Source organism: Thamnophis elegans, chromosome 4 (assembly GCF_009769535.1).
Source record: "Thamnophis elegans isolate rThaEle1 chromosome 4, rThaEle1.pri, whole genome shotgun sequence".
Classification (NCBI taxonomy): Eukaryota; Metazoa; Chordata; class Lepidosauria; order Squamata; family Colubridae; genus Thamnophis; species Thamnophis elegans.
The window spans coordinates 117,929,543-117,949,277 of record NC_045544.1 but is presented as its reverse complement, the minus strand read 5'-3'; the positions used below and the strand labels follow the sequence as shown (position 1 = coordinate 117,949,277).

Below are 19,735 nucleotides of genomic sequence, written 5' to 3'. Positions count from 1 at the left end.
GTAAGCTGAATTCATGTATTACACTAGTCTAGGCTAAAATGGAGATTGGTTAATTTGAAGTTTCATTTCATTTCATTTATTAAATTTATAGGCCGCCCAATCCCAGAGGACTCAGGGCGGCTTACAACAAAAGAATAAAAAAAAAGAAAAGCAAAATAAGTAAAAAAATAGTTTAAAATTCACAACACACATACGTTCTAATCGGGGCTGGACCTTAACACTAAGGTCAACAGCCCCAGGCCTGCCGGAACAGCCAGGTTTTAACGGCTTTCCTGAAGGCCATGAGAGTGGGTAAGGTCTGGACCTCTGGAGGTAGCTGATTCCACAGGGTCGGAGCAGCCACAGAGAAGGCTCTCCTCTGGGGGCCCGCCAGCCGACACTGTCCGGCTGACGGTATCCGAAGGAGGCCCACCCTGTGGGATCTTATCGGCCGTTGGGAGGTGTATGGCAGTAGGCGGTCTCACAGATAGGCTGGTCCTAAGCCATGTAGGGCTTTAAAGGTAATAACCGATGTTTGATGTGTTGTGCGAAATCTGGGTGAGGCAGGACATCGGGTTTATTTATAAGTTTATTTACCAAGTATATATTCTGCCTTTTGTCCTGGAGCCCAGAATGACTTCCATCCCATGGATCTCTCTCTTCGTTTTATCCTCACAACAGTTTTGAAGGGTAGGCTGGGCTGGGAAAGCTAAAGGGTGGGAACCAGAAGTGGTATTCAGCAGGTTCTGACCAGTTCTGGAGAACCAGTAGCAGAAAGTTTGAATAGTTCGGAGAACTGGTAAATAATACCTCTGACTGCCCCCCCGCCAATCTATTCTCTGCCTCTGGAGTCCCAGCTGATCGGGAGGAAATGGGGATTTTGCAGTAACCTTCCCCTGGAATGGGGTGGGAATGGAGATTTTACGGCATCCTTCCCCTGCCACGTCCACCAAGCCATGCCACACCCACAGAACCGGTAGTAAAAAAAATTGAATCCCACTACTGGTGGGACCACATATAAAAAAAAGGTTGGGCTTCAAATGCACAATCATAATTCTAAGCATTTTAATTCTTCCTGCAGACGCTCCTATTGGGCTAAGAGAGAATAAGTGTTCCAATGAATTTCTAAGGGTAGACTTGAATTTGGATCTACCTGTCCTTGTCTAATATTTTAATCCTGGCATTATAATGTTTCTTCTGAAGACATTATTTCTTCTTTCCTTCTTTTTCCATTCCACGTTCACAAAAGCATTTGCCTTTTATAAAAATGCGTTGGCTGGAAAAATAGCTACCAGACTCCTATTTTCTTTTCACCGTAGACTAAAACATCTTTCCTTCTACAATATTGACATTGGGGAGACTCAACTAGGGATCACCGCTGGATCACGGGTCAGATCAAGGGGACAGAATGGGGGAGGGGGGGACCCAATGAGCTGTCTTGCGCTGCGCTCCCAGAGAAAAGCTGAAAACGTTGAAGAAATTTAAATACAAGAGGCTTTGATGCACTGGAACCACGTTGTGTCTTTGACATCTTGCACCATGGCTGAAATTGGCTTAGGTTGAGCAGAAGTGGAGAACACAGTCCCTGTACATGCTCAGAGGCAATTTCTCAATCATCAGTCCTGCCATTTTTTTTAATTTTTTTTTTTAACCAAAGTTATGTGCTCTGGCATTAATTCAGCTTCTCCCTAATCCAGCTATTGTGAGACTTCTTGGCTAATGTGAATTCTGTTGGCTGCCAAAACAAACAAACAAGCAAATAATAACACGCCCTGAGGATTAGAAGCTTCTTCAATGTGTCCTCCCCCCCCCGGTAACCCGATATGAACAGAAAAAATTCCCCTCCCCATTCTAATAACATACAGAATTATTGTTTCCTTCTGTATAACTTTTGGCATCATTCCTTTTTCCTAGGAAATAAGCCCATTTAGCATTTCTAAACGCAGCCCAGGTCAGAGAACTGGGGAGACCAAGACAGCTTGGAAACAGCCAGGCCAAGAGCCAGAAGAAGGAGCAGGCAGATACCAAGAGTATGGTAAAAAAAAATCAAGATGGCAGCCATTCTCTCTCTCTCTCTCTCTCTCTCTCTCTCTCTCTCTCTCTCTCTCTCTCTATCTCTATCTCTATCTCTATCTATCTATCTATCTATCTATCTATCTATCTATCTATCTATCTATCTATCTATCTATCTATTAATGGCTCTGTGTATGTGCGTATGTTCCAGCATAACTCTAGAACTCGAGCAATTTCAACCAAACTTGGTACATAGATGATTTGCTGTCTGGAAAACAATACTGAGGGGGTAAGAAACCCCTAACACCTCTCAGGGGTGGTGGTGTTCTGTTAAGATACAGCCTGTTGTGCCTTAAAATGGCTTCTACTGTACTGCCATAAATGGCTTCTACTGTACAGTGCAGTGGAGTTGCCATGGTAAACGCTTCACAGTACTCCACAAGGGGGCTCCCTATGGTAAAGGGGAAAATCCAACATTAGAAATTATGTTTGGTCCGGATATTTCCACCCTATAAATAAATACCCAAGCAACACCGAGTTATCAGCTAGTACTTCGATAAAAGTTCTGCCCTTAGTGTGGGTGCTGCATGTAGCACATGTGGTTACCATCTTGGATTTCTTTTTACTGTAAAGTGAGGACATCCCTGGCAGGTACTATCTGTGTTGAACAAGGTCTTGCCGAAACAGTATCGTAGTACACACTGTGATTTGTGCGGGAAATGTTGGAAGGGTTTGTCAACATCCTTAAAACACTGTTCTGGGTTTCCGGTGACATCCTGAAGATTCCCTTTGAAATGACCTTCACTTGAGTAAGCAGGGAGTGGGTGGAAGAGCCAGCCTTGGTGTCTGGAGAATCCAGGCCTGATGACTGGACCATCTTACCTGCAAGGAAAAAAACCAGTGGAAGCTGCCAGCATGGAACCCCACAATGGAACCCCACAGTACAAAAAAGATTCCATGAATGTCATGAGGACCCGGGAATCAGTCATGCTCACCATGGCAAAGTTTTTGTGAGAGTGCTTATAACACCTTCCAAATTCCAAATGTGCCCATTTGCCCCCCGGCCCCAATATATGGAAAACACTGAGCTACCCAAAGGTGCTTTTTCTAGAGGCAACCAGACTTTCTGGTTTTTCTTTGAAGACGTTTCTCTTCTCATCCAAGAAGCTTCTTCAACTCTGGACTTCTAGAAAGTCCAGTTGCCTCTTGAAAAAGCACCTTTGGGACAACCATGACCTGGATGACTGAGAATCTCCATAGACCCTGATCTACAATGTTTTGTACTGCCCCTTGAGGTCTATTATCAGAATCTCAGAAGATCCCTATTGGACCAGGGATATATTTCTAGAGACTTATATTTCTCATAACCTATGAGAAGACTATATTTCTAATAGTCGTCGATCTGATGCCTCCAGGAAGACCCTCAATAGTACCTTCTATGGCTGGATACCCAGCTTCTTCTAAGCTGGATGCCCAGAAACAATGCTGCCCATAATCAGGGACTTTCATTATGTATGTCCATACATAATCTCCTCCTCCTCCATAAATTGGCTCAGTCTCCTTTTTCTAAGCAAGCTATCAACACTGGCTCTTGTGACACTACGTTCCAAATAGAATCCTTCATATAGAGAGATTCTACCCTGTTTCCCTGAAAATAAGACCTCCCCGGATAATAAGCCCAATCGGGCTTTTGAGCGCATGTGCTAAAATAAGCCCTCCCCGAAAATATTGCAACACAGCAGTAGCCATGAGGTGACCATGCTCCCCGTCTCCTCCACCTCACAAATAATAAGACCTCCCTGAAAATAAGGCCAAATGCTTATTTTGGGGGTCAAAAGAAAATAAGATCCTGTCTTATTTGGGGGGAAACATGCTATGACCTTGGGAATCTGTGATCTCTTGCATGCAAAACATATGCTTAATCATTGGACTATAGTCAATATGAGCCAACTTGGCTTCCCAGGAAAGGAAGCCACATCAGCAAATTCCCTTTTAAAAAGCATTTAAAATGTCATCTTCTCAACACTGTGATATAAATTAAATCCTACTAAATTATCTCTCTCCATTCCTGTCAATTCACACAGAATTCTGATGCCGGCACTGCTCTCTCTCTCCTCTGAGAGAGAGAGAGATCATAATATTGTGCTCTCCATTAATTTGGAAGTTCTCCCTTCCCTTCGTCTTCTGGGCTGGGGAAGTACACTCTAAATGCCCTTCTTTGGCTAGCAGAGCTCAATTTTTTCTTGTTTACGGCACCAGACTGAATATTTTTTGATCTAATCAAACAGATTTGCTTAGTGCCTTCCAAAAGTTGACATTCTTTCTGAAAATGAGGGCAGAGGGCCAGTGAATTTGCTGCCAGTGCTGGAAAAGGCATCACTTTCTGGCATCAGAAGTCAATAAAATACAGGGGCTTCTTAGGTGGTAGGGAAGGAAGTCCATATCCTTGGAAATGAGGGCTCCTAATATCCTCAAATGCACCACGTCTTCCTCCCAACGTACAGTATCTGTTTTGTCCAAAATGAGGTAGATCTTTTTGGCTGTTTGTCCTAATGGCCTACACTATCCAGAAGACATTGGGTGATATGAGAAGAAGCAGGATCTTGTTGGTAATGGCACCCAGATTGGGGACCTCTCTGCCAAACCTTTGTTTGACATAAGTTTTCCCGTAACAAGGCAGACCATAAAAGGTGTCAATTTTTGCTAAGAACGCATGCACACATTTTTCAGTTACCACAAGTATAACTAATTTGTCTTACCTACCTTTTAGAAGACTCCTTTTTTAATGTGTTCTTCTGAGCATATGCAAAATATATTCCGGTCACCTAGTGAGTCTCATACACCAGGATCTTCCCCTAGTCCTACTATCATCTCCTTAGAAACTTTTACAACAGCTTCTAATCCCTTTTTACTTTCAGGGAACCTCAGTGGTTGCTCAGAATATTAAAGCTCTATGAAGAGCTTCCAGGGTTTCATTACACAGACACACAGACACGCACACACACTTATAATGTTCAAATTGAAGTTTGCATTGTTTTACTTTAGAAGTTCAGGACTCTTTGGCGCTTTTGCTGACTTCTTTTTTGAGAAGTCAACGCCTTCGTTTTCAGCTGAATCCCCCAAAGCTTGAATTTACACATCTGAGGAGAACCCGAACAATTCTTTCCTACTATTAAATTGTAAGCAGCACAAGGCAGGCATCTATTTGAATCAGAGTTGTGCTCAATCAATTGTCACATTTATTTTTTTTTAAAAGCAGGCATACAGTATTATCATTTTTCTTTTTAAGCTCTTTCCAGCAACTTGGTCAGGAGGGTGGATGAATGTGATTATATCTGGGCAAGGGAGGCCCATGGGTGGTTTCCCCAGACCAATGTGTTGAGTGGGACAGGCCAGAGGTCTCCAAACTGAAACTTCTGGATCCCAAGGGCCTCACCATTGATCCAGTTCTTTGGCTGGTTTGCAAGGGAATATATGGGTTTTCTCCCTTCTGACAGAGGCTGCAGGACCTTGACCCGTCTGGAATCCTGCCTCTTGTCTGGCTGAACACCGCTGTGTCTCTGAACACAACTCAATCTGGCCAGTTGGCTCAGAGAACAAACTCTTTGCAGATAAGTTACCTGGACCCTCCTGCTTCATTTCCCCAGCGCTTCCCTCTTTTTCTTTTTCTTTTTCTTTCTTTCTTTCTTCTTTCTTCTTTCTTTCTTTCTTTCTTTCTTTCTTTCTTTCTTTCTTTCTTTCTTTCTTTCTTTCTTTCTTTCTTTCTTTCTTTCTTTCTTTCTTTCTTTCTTTCTTTCTTTCTTTCTTTCTTTCTTTCTTTCTTTCTTTCTTTCTTTCTTTCTTTCTTTCTTTCTTTCTTCTTTCTTTCTTTCTTTCTTTCTTTCTTTCTTTCGTGTCTCTGAACACAACCCAATCTGGACACTTGGCTCCAGAGAACAAACTCTTTGCAGATATGTTATCTGGACCCTCCCGCTTCATTTTCCCAGTGCCTCCCTTTCTTTCTTTCTTTCTTTCTTTCTTTCTTTCTTTCTTTCTTTCTTTCTTTCTTTCTTTCTTCTTTCTTTCTTTCTTTCCGTCCTTCCTTCCTTCCTTCCTTCTTTCCTTCTCGCTGTGTCTCTGAACATAACCCAATCTGGACACTTGCCTCCAGAAAACAAACTCTTTGCAGATACGTTATCTGGACCGTCCCGCTTCATTTCCCCGGCGCCTCCCTCCCTCCCTTCCTTCTTTCTCTTAGTAGGGACCCCCCCAGCCCCGCTCGGCTGCTCCTGCTCTCCTTCCCATCCCACCCCACCCCATCCCAGTGCCTGCGGAGTGGATGGGGCGACCTTGTCCCGAGCCGAAGGAGCCCTCCCGCCCAGCGACTTGCCTCCCGGCCGCCACCTGACCTCCGGCCTCGGGAGGGGGGGGGGGGTGTCTCTTCTCTGGCCTCGAGGTGGGGCGGCGGACCCGAGGGGCGCGTTGCTCTACCAAGCTGGAGGAAGTTCCGTCCCGCTCTTTCCCCTTCGCTTCAAGTCTCCTTGGCAGCGGCGCTCGCTGTTGGCAAGGGACGCACCGATCTGGAGCGGAGCAGCGCGAGAGAAAAATCGCAAAGGGAAGCCAGCCCAAGCAGTTGGAGAGACTCGTGGCTTTGCCCTTTCCCGATGACGTAGTGTCCTGAGATCCTTCCCCTCCCCTCCCCGCCCCCCCCCCCCCCCCCCCCCCCGCCTTTCCCCTTACATCTTTGGAAGCCACAATTAAGCAGCACCGCTGGGATAAAACGCTCGGGCTGCCAGCGGACTAGGGCATTGCATCGAGAGATGGCCAGGCTGCGGACTTCGTTCCTCCTCCCTGGAGTCCTCGTTCTCCTGCTTTCCAGCCTCCCGGCTTCGTGGCAAGGAGGTAAGAGAAGCACCTCGGGCAGGCTGCGCCGGCTTTCAGCCTCTGGCCAGTCGCCGCTGAGGTGCTTTCCTCCTGAATGCCGGGCTAGGGCCGTCTGCCCCCTGGCTGCGGAGCCTTCTGGTTCGCCTCCATCCTGCTCCAGCTTTGGGGGACTCCCGGAAGCCCCCGGGCTCTGCTCCTTCCCTACCCAGCTCTAGGCAAAGCCTCCCCGGCCCCTTTGGAGAAGGGAAGGGGCGAGGACTTCGGCGGTGCAGGTTACCATTGGCAGCAGAGAGCAGGGTGGCTTTCTACTGAACCCCCTTTTTCCTGCCTGTCTCGGGGTCTCGCAAAACCCAGGGCTTCCAAGAGGGGCGCTGATACTGCATTTCTTTTTTTAAAAAAAAAATAAAAGATAAAAAGCCAAGACCTCTGCTGTGTGAATCAGGATGATTTGGAAGGAAAGGCAGAGGTGGGGGAGAAGGTGGGATGTGAAGACACAAATCCAGAGGGATCTAGGACGACCAGAGCTCAGGTGGATCCCTAGAAGTGTTTCCAACTGCTGCGCTCAACTCTGGGTCCTGCAAGAGAGCATCAGAGCATCTCTGAAGGTGTGGCAGGTTCCCGAAGCAAACACAGAACCTGCAGACCCAGTTGGAGGGTTCCTTGTGAACCCCAGCATTTTCTTGCCTCTTTTTACTGTAGAGTGGAATCACAAGGTCTTGTTCACTGGTTAGGAAGCCTCACCTGCAGGGGCTCATGCAAGATATGTGGGTCCCTCTCAGCCTCCGTGACAGCCAAAATTCTTCACCCACTCTCCATGTAGGAAGACAGAAAGGTTACCGCATTTCAGGGACCAAGACAAATCTTGGCAGCCCAGGAGCTAGAGAGTCATCTTGTGCCAACTCAGCTCCACCTCTTGGATTTTGCATCCTTCCATGGGGCTGTTTTGGCGAACCATCCGCACTCTTAATGACATTCCCCTTTGCTTAGGAACCTCACTCTCCTGCTGAGTATTCTGGCTCTTTGTAACCCATCTGCTGTCTTGGAGCAAATCAGTTCCATAGATTTAGGATGTAGTTGGTGATACTGAGGATGAAGTAAACTTTGAGATTTTTCTATACAAGTGTCCCTAAAGGATATTTTCCCCTTCTCTCTCCTCTGTGCCCAACCTGCTTCCTTTGGAATGGTCACCACTCCAGACAGAATAGGTAGTGATCTGAAAGTCTTCTTAAAAGTAATATATTTTTAACACACACACACACACAACTCTATTGTATAGGGGAGATCTGCTGGATAGGTTTTGAACTAGGTGCGATGAGAAGCAATTCTCCTAGAAAGTTAGCTAAACACCCCAGTGGGAAGACTTAGCGTTTGGCTGGGCTTGTTCTTTTCAGCTTCACGAAAACATTGCCTAGGTAGGCAGTGAATGATGCTTTCTGTCTTCCTATATGGAGAGTGGTGAAGAATTTTGGCTGTCACGGAGGCTGAGAGGGACCCACTTATCTTGCATGATGCTTCAGATGCCTGCCTGGGTCCCTTTTATAAACGGTGTTACCCAACTTGGGAGGCACACCCAAGATCTCTTGAATTGCTGCCCTGCAGGATTCTGAGGGCAACACAGTGACCCAACATCTTTTCTGCATCTTCACAAAGGGAGTTGTTGGTACACCTCCCGGTAGTAGGCTGCAGTGTGAGGTGGACAGCTGCTTTTTGCGAAGATCAAGTCATCTCCATAATCTCCTTAGACTGGTTTGAGTTCTTTTTAAAAATGTCAGTTGGATCATTCCAGCAATGATTCCTCTCGTATTCAGTTGACCCCTCCGGTGCTCAGCAGTGGCCAACTAAACACTTTCAGGAAACCTACAAGCAGCGCACAAGGGCTACATCTCCGCTTGTCTGTTAGTCCTCAGAACTATGCTGCACTAATCAGGCAAGTTCCACTTAGGTATCATAGCTCAGACTTGTTGATAATCCTCCCTACCCCACCCATAACTTGGTCTAATTTTTTTAAATGTTATCCGATCCATGATTTAGTGTATCCAACCCCATTCTCACCCATCCTCACCCTCCATTGTTTTGGAAAGCCTGATCTAAAATTCAGATCCTTTTTCATTTTGCCAACTCGTTGTATGATATTTTTTTTAAAAGGGAGACATGAGTGACCCCAGAGCATACTGATGATAAAGAATTATTTCTGTTCATTACTTTCAACTTTCGGGGTGGGATAGGCAGTGTCTATCTTGCTGTTGCAACTGAAAGAGCGGGGAAACTGGCTTATTGGCATCTTGCACGAATTGTAATAGGGTTACTTGGGGAGAATGTCTGGGTGTGTAATGTCCTTTCCACAATGGGCTTCCAAGCTGTGTTGTGGACATAGCTATGTGTATACAACAGATTTAGGCACAGGGGCTATAAATATTCAAGATCAGTTCAGTAGGGGTTAGTCTTGGCTGCAATAGAAGTAAAAAAAATACAGAAAAGAAACCAAGGGCTCATTCTTGATGGAATACAAGAATGTTGGCCAAGAATTTTTTCAAGAAAGATTTATTAGAGGAGACAAGGAAATCAGAAATCCACAGAAATATGTCCCCCAAAGTTCTGTCCAGGTTTGAGAGCATATTCAGATGAATTATGTATGAGTTATTTCCTTCTACAAACTGTATACTATGTAGGAAAAAATGTCCCAAGGGTGTGAGGGGGCTGTCTGGGAGTTTTAACTTTTTGGAAGAAGGGAACCATAGTCAACGAGAAGATAAAATTTCTCCTGAATTTTACTGATGCAGTTTTCTTGGCAATAAAATGGAATTAGTTTACATTGCCTTTTTATAGAAGACTTTTCCATTTTCCTCTCAGCTCAATAACCCTGGTGGTCTCCCGTTCAGGTACTAATCAGATCTAACCCTGGCTAACTTTTTCAAGATCAGCTTGGGTAACGCCACCTGTTGTAAACACTCTTTTGCTGACTCCAAAACTGGCTTCAGACAACCAGAACTCACTCTCTCAATCCTTCTCTCCCTGTGCTTAGGCTTCTATTTTGCCTTGATTGACCAGAGTCGAGTTGACTTTTTTTTGTCTTTGAGTGTGTCCAAGTGCCATGAATTCTTAAGAGGCTTGTAAATTCTTTGCTAAGAACTAACAGAGGAGAGTTTTCATGCTATTTGTGGATTAATTTAGACTAGCCTTTGGCAGGGAAAGTTGCAGAGGGAACTGGAAATTTATACCAGAGTTTCCTAAGTTGCATTTTCAGGTTGTAGCGATAACACATAAAAGAAACTAGATTCATATGCACAGACATACACAGACAGACAGACAGACAGACACACACACAGACACACACACAGAGGCACTTTTTCCTATTCTCTCAAAGCATTTTTGCATTTCTGTTCTCCCTCCACTGTGTTCTAGAGTGGCATTGCAATCTGGATAGAGGTCCCTGATTGTTTGGGTTTGCAAAAAAGGATGTAAAAGAACAGCATATAAATCTGCAGGTACCCGTGCTCAAAAAATTCCCTTAAAAAGCAATCCCTTGCAAGCCAATTTTATTGTGTGTGTTTCCCTGGAAACAACTCCCACTTGGCTAAATTGGACTTACTCCTAAGTAAGCATGCAATGGATTGCAGAGAATGGCTTTAGAAAAACAGGATGCATACCACATTTGGCAACCCTTCAAATTTGGGTCTAGATTCCAAAGAATGCAATTATTACATTATTGTTAAAAGTATCTCAAATGTAGGACCTGTAAAAGAAAGGAAAATCTCCCTTGAGAGGAGCAAAATTCTTCCTGGCTCTATGGACACATCTAGACAACTTTGTTGGGGATAGTAGAGAAGCGCCTTGGTGTCACTTTCTTCTAGAACTGGTGGGATTCTGATGGTCTCATATTCCAAGAGTAGCCAGGTTCAACCGAGGTTAGCTTTTTCAAGATGAGCCAAGTCATCCAGGTGGTAGCATCTGTGCTGTGACATAAACCATGCACAAAAACTTGGACTGCAATAGGTCTGCTTTCAGACTAACAAGCTACAAAGTGGTTTGGTGTATATGTGTTTGTTGTATGTATATGTGGGGTGGGGTGGGGATTAATAGAAGCAAAAAGATTCATCTCTTATCTATTCATGGTTTCTCTGAAGAAATCACTTGATCTCACTTCTCCGGGTAAATTTCTTCTCATTTTTTAATCTGGAGCCATTCAGAAGATGTAGAAAGTAGATCCAAAACAGGAAGGACTTAGGGGTAGAAAGTCGTAGGAAGGGAAAGCTTCAGAATGTTTTTTTTTTAAATTCCATGTTTGTTTGTTTTCTGCGTTGGAACCGGCTTTTTTCTAGATGTCTACTTTCATCCTCAATACAGTATCGTACTTGAAAGCCTTTTTTCTTTTTGCAAAATGCTGAAATTTCAAATTTTAGGAATGAACGTTGAATATTTGGCCCGATGCTCAGTATCTTCTTGGTGCTTAAATGTTGCTGAAATACAAAAACCTTGGGAAATCATATGCTGCCAAAGACCTTATACGAATTCAAAAAGAATTCAGAATATATCTACTGAATAGTGAATAGGAGAAGGAGAAGGAAAAGGACAAAGAGGAGGAGAAGGAAAAGAAATTCCAGTGTTTCTTTATTCCCGGTGTTTGCTTTTCTCAGCAAAATATTGGCTGGGCTCACATATTCTGTTTAAGCTCTAAGTTTCAATTATTGATTGCAGGAGTGTCCATGGATGGAGGGGTTGGTGGGATGAAAGAAATGAAGAGGGCAGCCAGGACTGCATGACTGAAGCCTCACCCTTTTTTTTTCTTTACATGCGGGGTCCTGACTGCTTGCCAAATAAAACACAATGTTCACACATTATCCTACCCCCCTAAAGACCAGCCGAGCGTCCTTTCTGCCACTGGAGGGCGCTCTTCTTTTAAACCTGCATCTCAGCAGTCCAAAGAATTGGTTTCTATTATTTATTATTAATAGTAATTTACAAGTGTGAACCACGCTAGAAGCTTCACTTATTTCCACTGTTCATTCTCTCTTTTAAAACTGGATCATTGCACTACTGTAGCACAGCCATTTTCAGTGGGGCAGTTTTGGAGAATTTGGGGGTCAGTGGGGAAGGGGTATGTATGGGGTGCTAATTGCACATCTGTACCAGAAAGTATATAAATCCCAGCCTCCAATTCCTCCAACGTTTGAGGCTATACATCAAGTTAAACCAAAGAAACTATATGATGACTTCAACTTCAACATCTTATGCCAAGCATTAAAAAAAATGCTATTTTTTTTAAAACGAACTTTAAGAGATTAGGAGAACAGAGCAGAGAACAAACAGTGACAATAGTGACAATCAAACGGATAAGGAGGAGGCTTAAAAACATGCCCACAATCATTTCTAAACCCGTGTGCTCCCTTGGACACACAGAAACGCTAAAGACAATCATATTTATGCACTGCAAAAGGCCTCTTTAAAACATTTTCCCCAGTTCTAACAGATGCCTAAAATGTGGCATCTGGAAATTAATAAGAGTTCATTTTCATGCCACAAATCAAGCCATTATGTTTTCAGGTGGTTGTGAAAGGATATATACCAAAGTTTGAAATGCCCTGATAAACGGATAGAAAAGATTATAGTAACGCAATCAGGACTTCAGCAGGGCAACTAAGGTGCTTGGAAGATTTACTCCTTTAAAAAAAATCTACGGATGGAACATGATTGTTTTTATAACTATATATAGCACAGAGGGAGCGGTTTCGAAGAGTTTATATGATCACTGAGAATGGCTTAAATCACCCACTGAAATTGGCTGTAAATATATTTCAAGGCTAACAGTAGAAAATATGGCTTTGATGTCTACCAGAAGGATCTTGCTGAGGGATAAGACAAGTGGGTAGATCTCCAATTAGAACTATTTGCCAGGGAGTCTAAGAAGAGAAAGAAGAGAAATCTTTCTATGGATCAGTGGTGGGTTGCAGACGATAAGCCCCGGTACGAGTGTACCGGAGCCTGCCCGGAGCACTGGATACCGTTCCGGTACGGTGCTCCAGAAGGCCCGCCCACCCGAGCTCCTTATCTGTCTTTTAAGGCTTCCGCACACACGCATGGCGCTTACAGCGCCTGTGTGACGCTCCGCTGAGCAGCTGGAGCATCGCAGAGGCAATAAGACGCATGCGCACCATGTGGATGCTGCCAGGCCTGTTCCAACCATATCGGTTGGAACGGGATCCGGAACCCACCACTGGTATGGATGCAGTCCAGGAATGGGTTGCTGCCGGATTGGTTGCTGCCGGCATTACTGCCGCTATGGTGTGTTCCGTGTGTGTGTGTGCATTTCCACCAAAAAAGGTCTGCACATGCGCATATTAGAAAAGGGGAAAAATTACATTTCTGCATCTGAAGATTGTTCTGCGCATGTGCAGAAAGTAAAATCAAGATGGCGGTGCCGGCAATAGAACCGGTTTGGGGGCGTGGCAGGCCGAGTTACTACCTACTCGGCCGAACCAGTCCGAACTGGTAGGAACCCACCTCTGATGCAGTCTGTGTTTGAGAGCAGGATTTGGGGGACAATTACCAGAGGAGAGCAGTGGCATTTACCGTGTATACAATGCACGTAGAAAAGAGCACAGCTTTAAATCATGTCCGGGAGTCTGCCCTATAGACAGTTTCTGATTCCCGCTCCCCTACAGACCCTCTTGCCGCTTGGGGTTTTTTCGAGGCGCATGAGTGGAAAACAGGATGCTGGACAGAGCAGGAGAGAAAAAGAAAAATGTTCCTCAGTCCATGCCAACCTCATAATTTCATAAACCTGGCAACTCCAACACTTGCTTTCTCGGTGTAATCCGGTCCCTTCCAAAAGGGGGCCAGAGACTGAGCAGCTGTTGGAAGTAAGCTGGGGCAAATTAGCAAAGATGTTTGGCTTTCTGCTTTATCGAGTGTTCTTTTAGTTTTTTTCTTTTTGAACTGTGTCCTTGTGAAACCTCTTTTGTTAAAATAGGCCTGTGAGATAAGATTACAGTTCCTGCTGTGGTTTATTCTTGTTCTCCCATCTATAAAATATAAAAGGGAGAGACCTGAAAATATAAAGGGGGAGACCTGAGGCTTGCATGAAAGGTGAGGGGGGGGGGTTGTCCCCCTCCTGGATTCTGTAGAGATAATGGAGTGTAAAAGCTTGGTGTGTTTCGGAATTGGCAGAGCTCTGCTTAAACTGCTGAGTGATTTTGTCCCTTTCCTCAAACTCAGAAATTAAGTCAGGCAAACAGAGAAGTAGGCCAATGGAGTCGCAAGCACTCCATTAATTACTTTTAACCCTTTCCCACCCACCCCCAAAGATTAGCAATAGCACTTAAGACATATACCGCTTTGTAGAGTTTTACAGCCCTCTCTAAGCGGTTTACAGAGTCAGCATATTGTCCCCAACAATCTGGGTCCTCATTTTACCAACTGCAGAAGGATGGAAGGCTGAGTCAACCTTGAACCGGTCAGGATCAAACCCTTGGCTGTGGGCAGAGTTAGCCTGTAATACTGCATTCTAACCATTGTGCAACAACAGCTTTAGATTATGCATCTAAAGGCATTTATGGACAAATTAGGTTTACACAAGAGGTGGGTTTCTGCCAGATAGCAATAGCAATAGCAGTTAGACTTATATACCGCTTCATAGGGCTTTCAGCCCTCTCTAAGCGGTTTACAGAGTCAGCATATTGCCCCCACAATCTGGGTCCTCATTTTACCCACCTCGGAAGGATGGAAGGCTGAGTCAACCTTGAGCCGGGTGAGATTAGAACTGCTGAACTGCAGATAACAGTCAGCTGTAGTGGCCTTCAGTACTGCACCCTAACCACTGCGCCACCTCGGCTCTAATCAGATTGGGCCGGATTGGGCAAACCAGTAGTGGCGGTGGGCAGGAGGCTCCGCCCACCTGCCCGGACGCTTCTGCACATGTTGTATGGCTTTTGATAAAAATGTGGATAGAAGGTTCTCGAGAGATCTAAGGCTGGTCTGATGACAGAGCCGTCTTCCTCATTCATGATCTGGGTTTTCAACCTTTGTATCATTCCAATTTCTCTTACAAAATCTTCTGGCCTGTTCTTGTAAAGATTTGAAAATTGGCAGGTTGACTTTGAGAACAAAGAAATGAGTACAGATAGTCCTTAAGTTATGACTGTAATGGAGCCTGTCAATCTTAGGTTGTGACGATCATGTGACCAACCCAGTTTTACAACCTGCTTTGCAATGATCATTAAGCAAATGGTATGGGTGTTAAGCAGTGGTGAAATTCAATTTTTTTTACTACTGGTTCTGTGGGCGTGGCTTGGTGGGCGTGGTGAAGGGGAAGGAAACTGCAAAATCTCCATTCTCACCCCACTCTAGGGCCAGCCAGAGGTGGTATTTGCTGGTTCTCCGAACTACTCAAATTTTCTGCTACGGGTTCTCCTGAATCTGTCAGAACCTGTTGAATTTCTCCCCTGGTGTTAAAGGAACCAGTGGGCCTGATTTTACTGAAAGCCAGAAATAACTGCGAGTAAATGGCGAAACCATTTTAAAACACGCCGGCCACATGATCACGGCATGCTGTAAACAGCCATAAATGTGGCCTTGTGGATAAGCTCTTGAAGGGAGCCTAACTGTCAAAACTTTGAATCTGGATTGCAAGTAGAACCACAGAAGGTACGTTGGAAGCTTGAATGGTCATTAAGCAAACTATCATAATCGAATATAGGCACTCGTGCAATCCAAATACTTTGGCCACCTCATGAGGACTCCCTGGAGAAGAGCCTAATGCTGGGAACGATTGAGGGCAAAAAAAGAAGGGGCAACAGAGAATAAGGTGGCTGTAGGGAGTCACCGAAGCAGTAGGCACGAGCGTAAATGGACTCCAGAGGATAGTAGAGGACAGGAAGACCTGGTGGAATATTGTCCATGGGATTGCGATGGGTCACACACGACTTCGTGACTAACAACAACAACAATCCATGCAATATCCCCAAGCATTTCTGCTTCTCTCCATTTTACTTCATTTTTGCAACCATCCATTCCTTTTGCCTAGAACTCTGAGCCTGTCACTGCGCAGTGGATGTGAAGCCTGCTTCCTTGAAGGTGTAGTTTTTGTTTCCTTAAACTCTGCCTCAGGCTGGTGCCTCACAGCATCTCAGCATTAAGCTGATTAGCCGATTAGCTCTGCAGCTCTTGGATGCTGTTTTTTGGGCTAGGCACAAGCTGCTAACATTCATTAGAGTTTTGAACTTCTGCCCTTCTCCGTGATCTGAACTTTGGACTCAAGACTGTGGCTGCCATTGTGTGTGGGGGAAAAAAGTCAGTCCAGCCACATTCTTAGGAGAGAATCCCACTGCCAGACCACTAATGATTGGGGTGCCCACATATGGCTGCCCAGTGGTAAGGCATAGGCTGTGTTTAATTCTAGCTGAAGCCTATAATTCTGGCTCAAAGCAGGTGCTGAAGTCTGACCTGTCCAAGTAAAAATTATTTCAGTTTTTCAGAAATGCAGCACATTAAAAAATATATCCTCTCTTTCCAGCTTTCTCTCGGGCTATTTTACTTATTTCGAAGCAAGTACTGTGAAGTAGATTCAGGCAGGACTACAGTTAGAGTGTTATAACAAGTGCTTGACTTGCTCTGCATCGCCAATGAAATCACCACTGCAGCTGCATCCTGTGCGCCAGGGGTGTCAAACTCACGTTGTCACGGTGGAGTCACATGACGTATCAGGACTTTCCCCCCACTTCGCTAAACTAGGCATGGGCGTGGCCAGCGTATGACGCATCCGCCCTCTGGGCTGGGAGATTGACAGCCCTGCTGTGGGCAGTTTTCATGGAAAGCCAATCTGGTGATGCTTCTGTATTTTACTTTTGAAATTTAGTGATGGCTGTTATAAGAGACAAATCCTGCATAATAAAAGCATGGGAGGGGTATAGAGGTGTGTGAAGTATGTGTGTATGCGTGTGTATGTGTGTTCAAGTGCAACAGAGTATTTTGTAGTTATATAGAGAGAGGATATTGTATAATGACATATACTGTAGGTAGTTCTCTACTTACAAGAACCATAATGGAGTCTGCCCATTATGGTCATAAGTCATGATGGTTGTAAAATGGATCATTGCATGACTGACCCAATTTTACGACCTTTTTTGTGGCAGTCATTAAGTGAACGCCATGGTCGTTAAGAAAACCTATTGTTCACTATAGGGTGTTTTGGCCAGAAACCACAAGTCAATGTTGGTTTTTAGCAAAACATCATAAATCATGATCACGTGACCGCGGGGTGCTCCTAAATGCAGGCCAGTTACTGAGAGCCCAAAATATGGTCACATGACCTCCTTAAGAAACCAGCCATAGGAACTTCAGAATCATGTTGTGCCTTTTGGAGGGGGGGGGGCTCTATCATAATCTCAAACAGTCACTAAGTGACTATAAATCACTAAGTCACTAAGTGGCATATAAATCCAATAAACCTCAAAGTCGTCATAATTTGAGCACACTCCCTTTATAACAAGATGGAAATGGGCAGGTAAGCTTTGATGGGAAACCACAACACTGTCAAAGCTGAAAAGCTCCTCACTCACATCCTATCCTATGCCTAGACTTAGTGAGACCAATGTTACTTATTGAAATAGTGTTATATTCACAGAGCTGTTCTCTGGATGGATTACTGCTCACATTGCTACTGGAAAGCAAAGCTTCTCCACTTTGCTTGAATCTATGCTACTAAAATGCTTGTGTCTGTTTGATTGTTTGTAACCTTCAATTGAGTGAAATGCTGCATCATAGGGCAACAATTTTTGAATCAATATATCTCAATTGTGCTAACTTACATAATGCGTCCAAAATCTAAAATCCATGATTTGACAAAGTTGTGGCCACTTCATTGTTGCTGTGCTGCCACACTGTTGTAGTCAACCACAGTCACATGATTGTCATTTACAACACTCCCTGGGGAAGTTGGCAGAAGTCAGAAGTCACTCACACTCGTGTTGCTTTTTTGACCATCGTGGTAATTCCATTTCTGTTTAAGTAAGAAAATATTTGAAACAATTACCCAATAAGTCAAAGTCCATAAAAGGTGCCCTGAAGTAACAACATATCTTCTTTTAACCTTGATCAAATAAGCCAACTTCATATTCCTTCCTTTTACTCCTAGCGGTCTTAATCACTATTTCATTCAAATATTATCATAGGATTTTATTCATCTTCATTTCTTTTTCTTTTTTACATTTCATATTCATCAAGGCCTTAACAAGTCTCTTTTGTAAACCCAACAACAACAAAAATTACCTGGTCACTCTCTTGGTTTGTCATTTATATTTCTCTTTAAAATTTACAACCTCCACCAGTTTCCTTTGAGGATTCAGTGAGACATCCTTTTCTAAGTCATTCTCTTGGCCTGTCAATTATAAATCCATTTTCAATGCCATTTCCCTATGGCCCTGTTCTGACTGCGCATTAAGCACACACATTGGGGGGGGGGGACTAATTGTGCCTGCACATTCTGCTCCAGACTCCAGGTTAAGAAGGAAGCCCATTACCATTGAGGGTGGATGTTGGAGAAACAATTCCTAACATGTCCATCAAATGAATAAGAATATTGGTAGCTCGCATAAATGATGGAATGTCTTTACATTGTAACCTTCATACCAAAAATATCTGTGCAGGGATATTCTCAGGTCAAAGGTAATGGGGGAAGGCCTTCTAATTTTTTCCCCCAAGAATTCTCTCCAAAATCTCCCTTCCTGTTAGATAACACCAACTTTATCATACACTATCTAACCAGCATTTCAGGTAATCCTTGACTTTGGACTAGAATTGGGAGTGCAATTTCAATTTCTAAGCAATGTAATCATTAAGTGAGTCTTCATTTGACCTGACCTGATTTTAAAACCATAGTTATCACGGCCTTTAAGCAAATCACATGTTCCTTAATTAAATCATGTGATAATTAAGTGAACCATACTGGAACTTCAGGGACTGATTATAAGTCATTTTTCCAAGGATGTCATAACTTCAAACTATTGTTAAATAAACTGTTGTGAGGACTACCTGTAGACTGGGCAAAATTTATTATGGGCTACAAATGCTGAGTTGCTACATGAGGTTTCTACACTTATTATATATGGCGCATGGCAGCCACAGGCCAATGAGTGGAGCTGTCAGAAGGCCAAGATAGAAGAAGATGTTTCATAGGATGGATTACTTCTCTTTGGCTTTTCTCATTGGTGGACTTGAAACAGCAGTATCCCAGGTAATCATAGGGCCTCTCTGCATACCCCAAACCAAGAAACTGCAAAGCTACAACTGGGAAATCGGAGATGATGTATTTCTTTAAACATTTCCCTCAGGCAGATCTTGAGACCTGGCATCATCAAGAGTCATTGGCAAAAGGTTAGATTCTGAGAGGTTACAGGCTCCAAAACTGACAAGGAGGGAAAGTTTATTCCATACAGTTGAAATAAAGAATTGATTTTTTTTTCAGCACGCAGACTTCTCCCATTCAGACTATTAAAATCTTCCTATTTACAAGCAGAGGAAACAAAGAACCATTTTGATGAAAATTCTTTCATGTTTCTCGGGGATAAGCCTCCCCATTAAAGGAACTTGGTTTGTTAATTATTTCCCAAATATCTTTTGCCCCACCCCCCTCCATCATTTGCAGCCTGTTCTTCTCCAGTACACTCTCGGTTTTACATTGTTGGTGGACATCTTAGGAAAAAGAAGCAAATGACAGCTGCCACATATTTCAAGAAAATTCTGCAAAGTGTCTCCTTTTTTTCAGTCAACTGCAAAAAGATACAAAAGAATAAGAAAGAACATCATATTTTAAAAAGACTTTGGAGAACTTTTAGCTCATTGTTGCAAACTCAGGGAAGGAAAGCAGAGAAGAAAAATAGGAAAGAAC

At 43.8% G+C, this 19,735-nt stretch overlaps 1 protein-coding gene across 5 annotated transcripts in view; it reads left to right on the top strand.

The window, feature by feature from the left end:
- The first annotated feature begins 6,696 nt into the window (after window positions 1-6,696).
- The window catches only part of ELN (elastin), a 108,389-nt gene continuing 95,350 nt past the window's right edge, over window positions 6,697-19,735 (top strand). For all 5 annotated transcript variants that reach the window (XM_032216305.1, XM_032216308.1, XM_032216306.1 and 2 more), the window contains exon 1: window positions 6,697-6,873. In XM_032216305.1, the coding sequence (XP_032072196.1) occupies window positions 6,792-6,873 (82 nt within the window). In that variant the 5' untranslated portion in view covers window positions 6,697-6,791. The remainder of the gene's footprint in view (window positions 6,874-19,735) is intronic.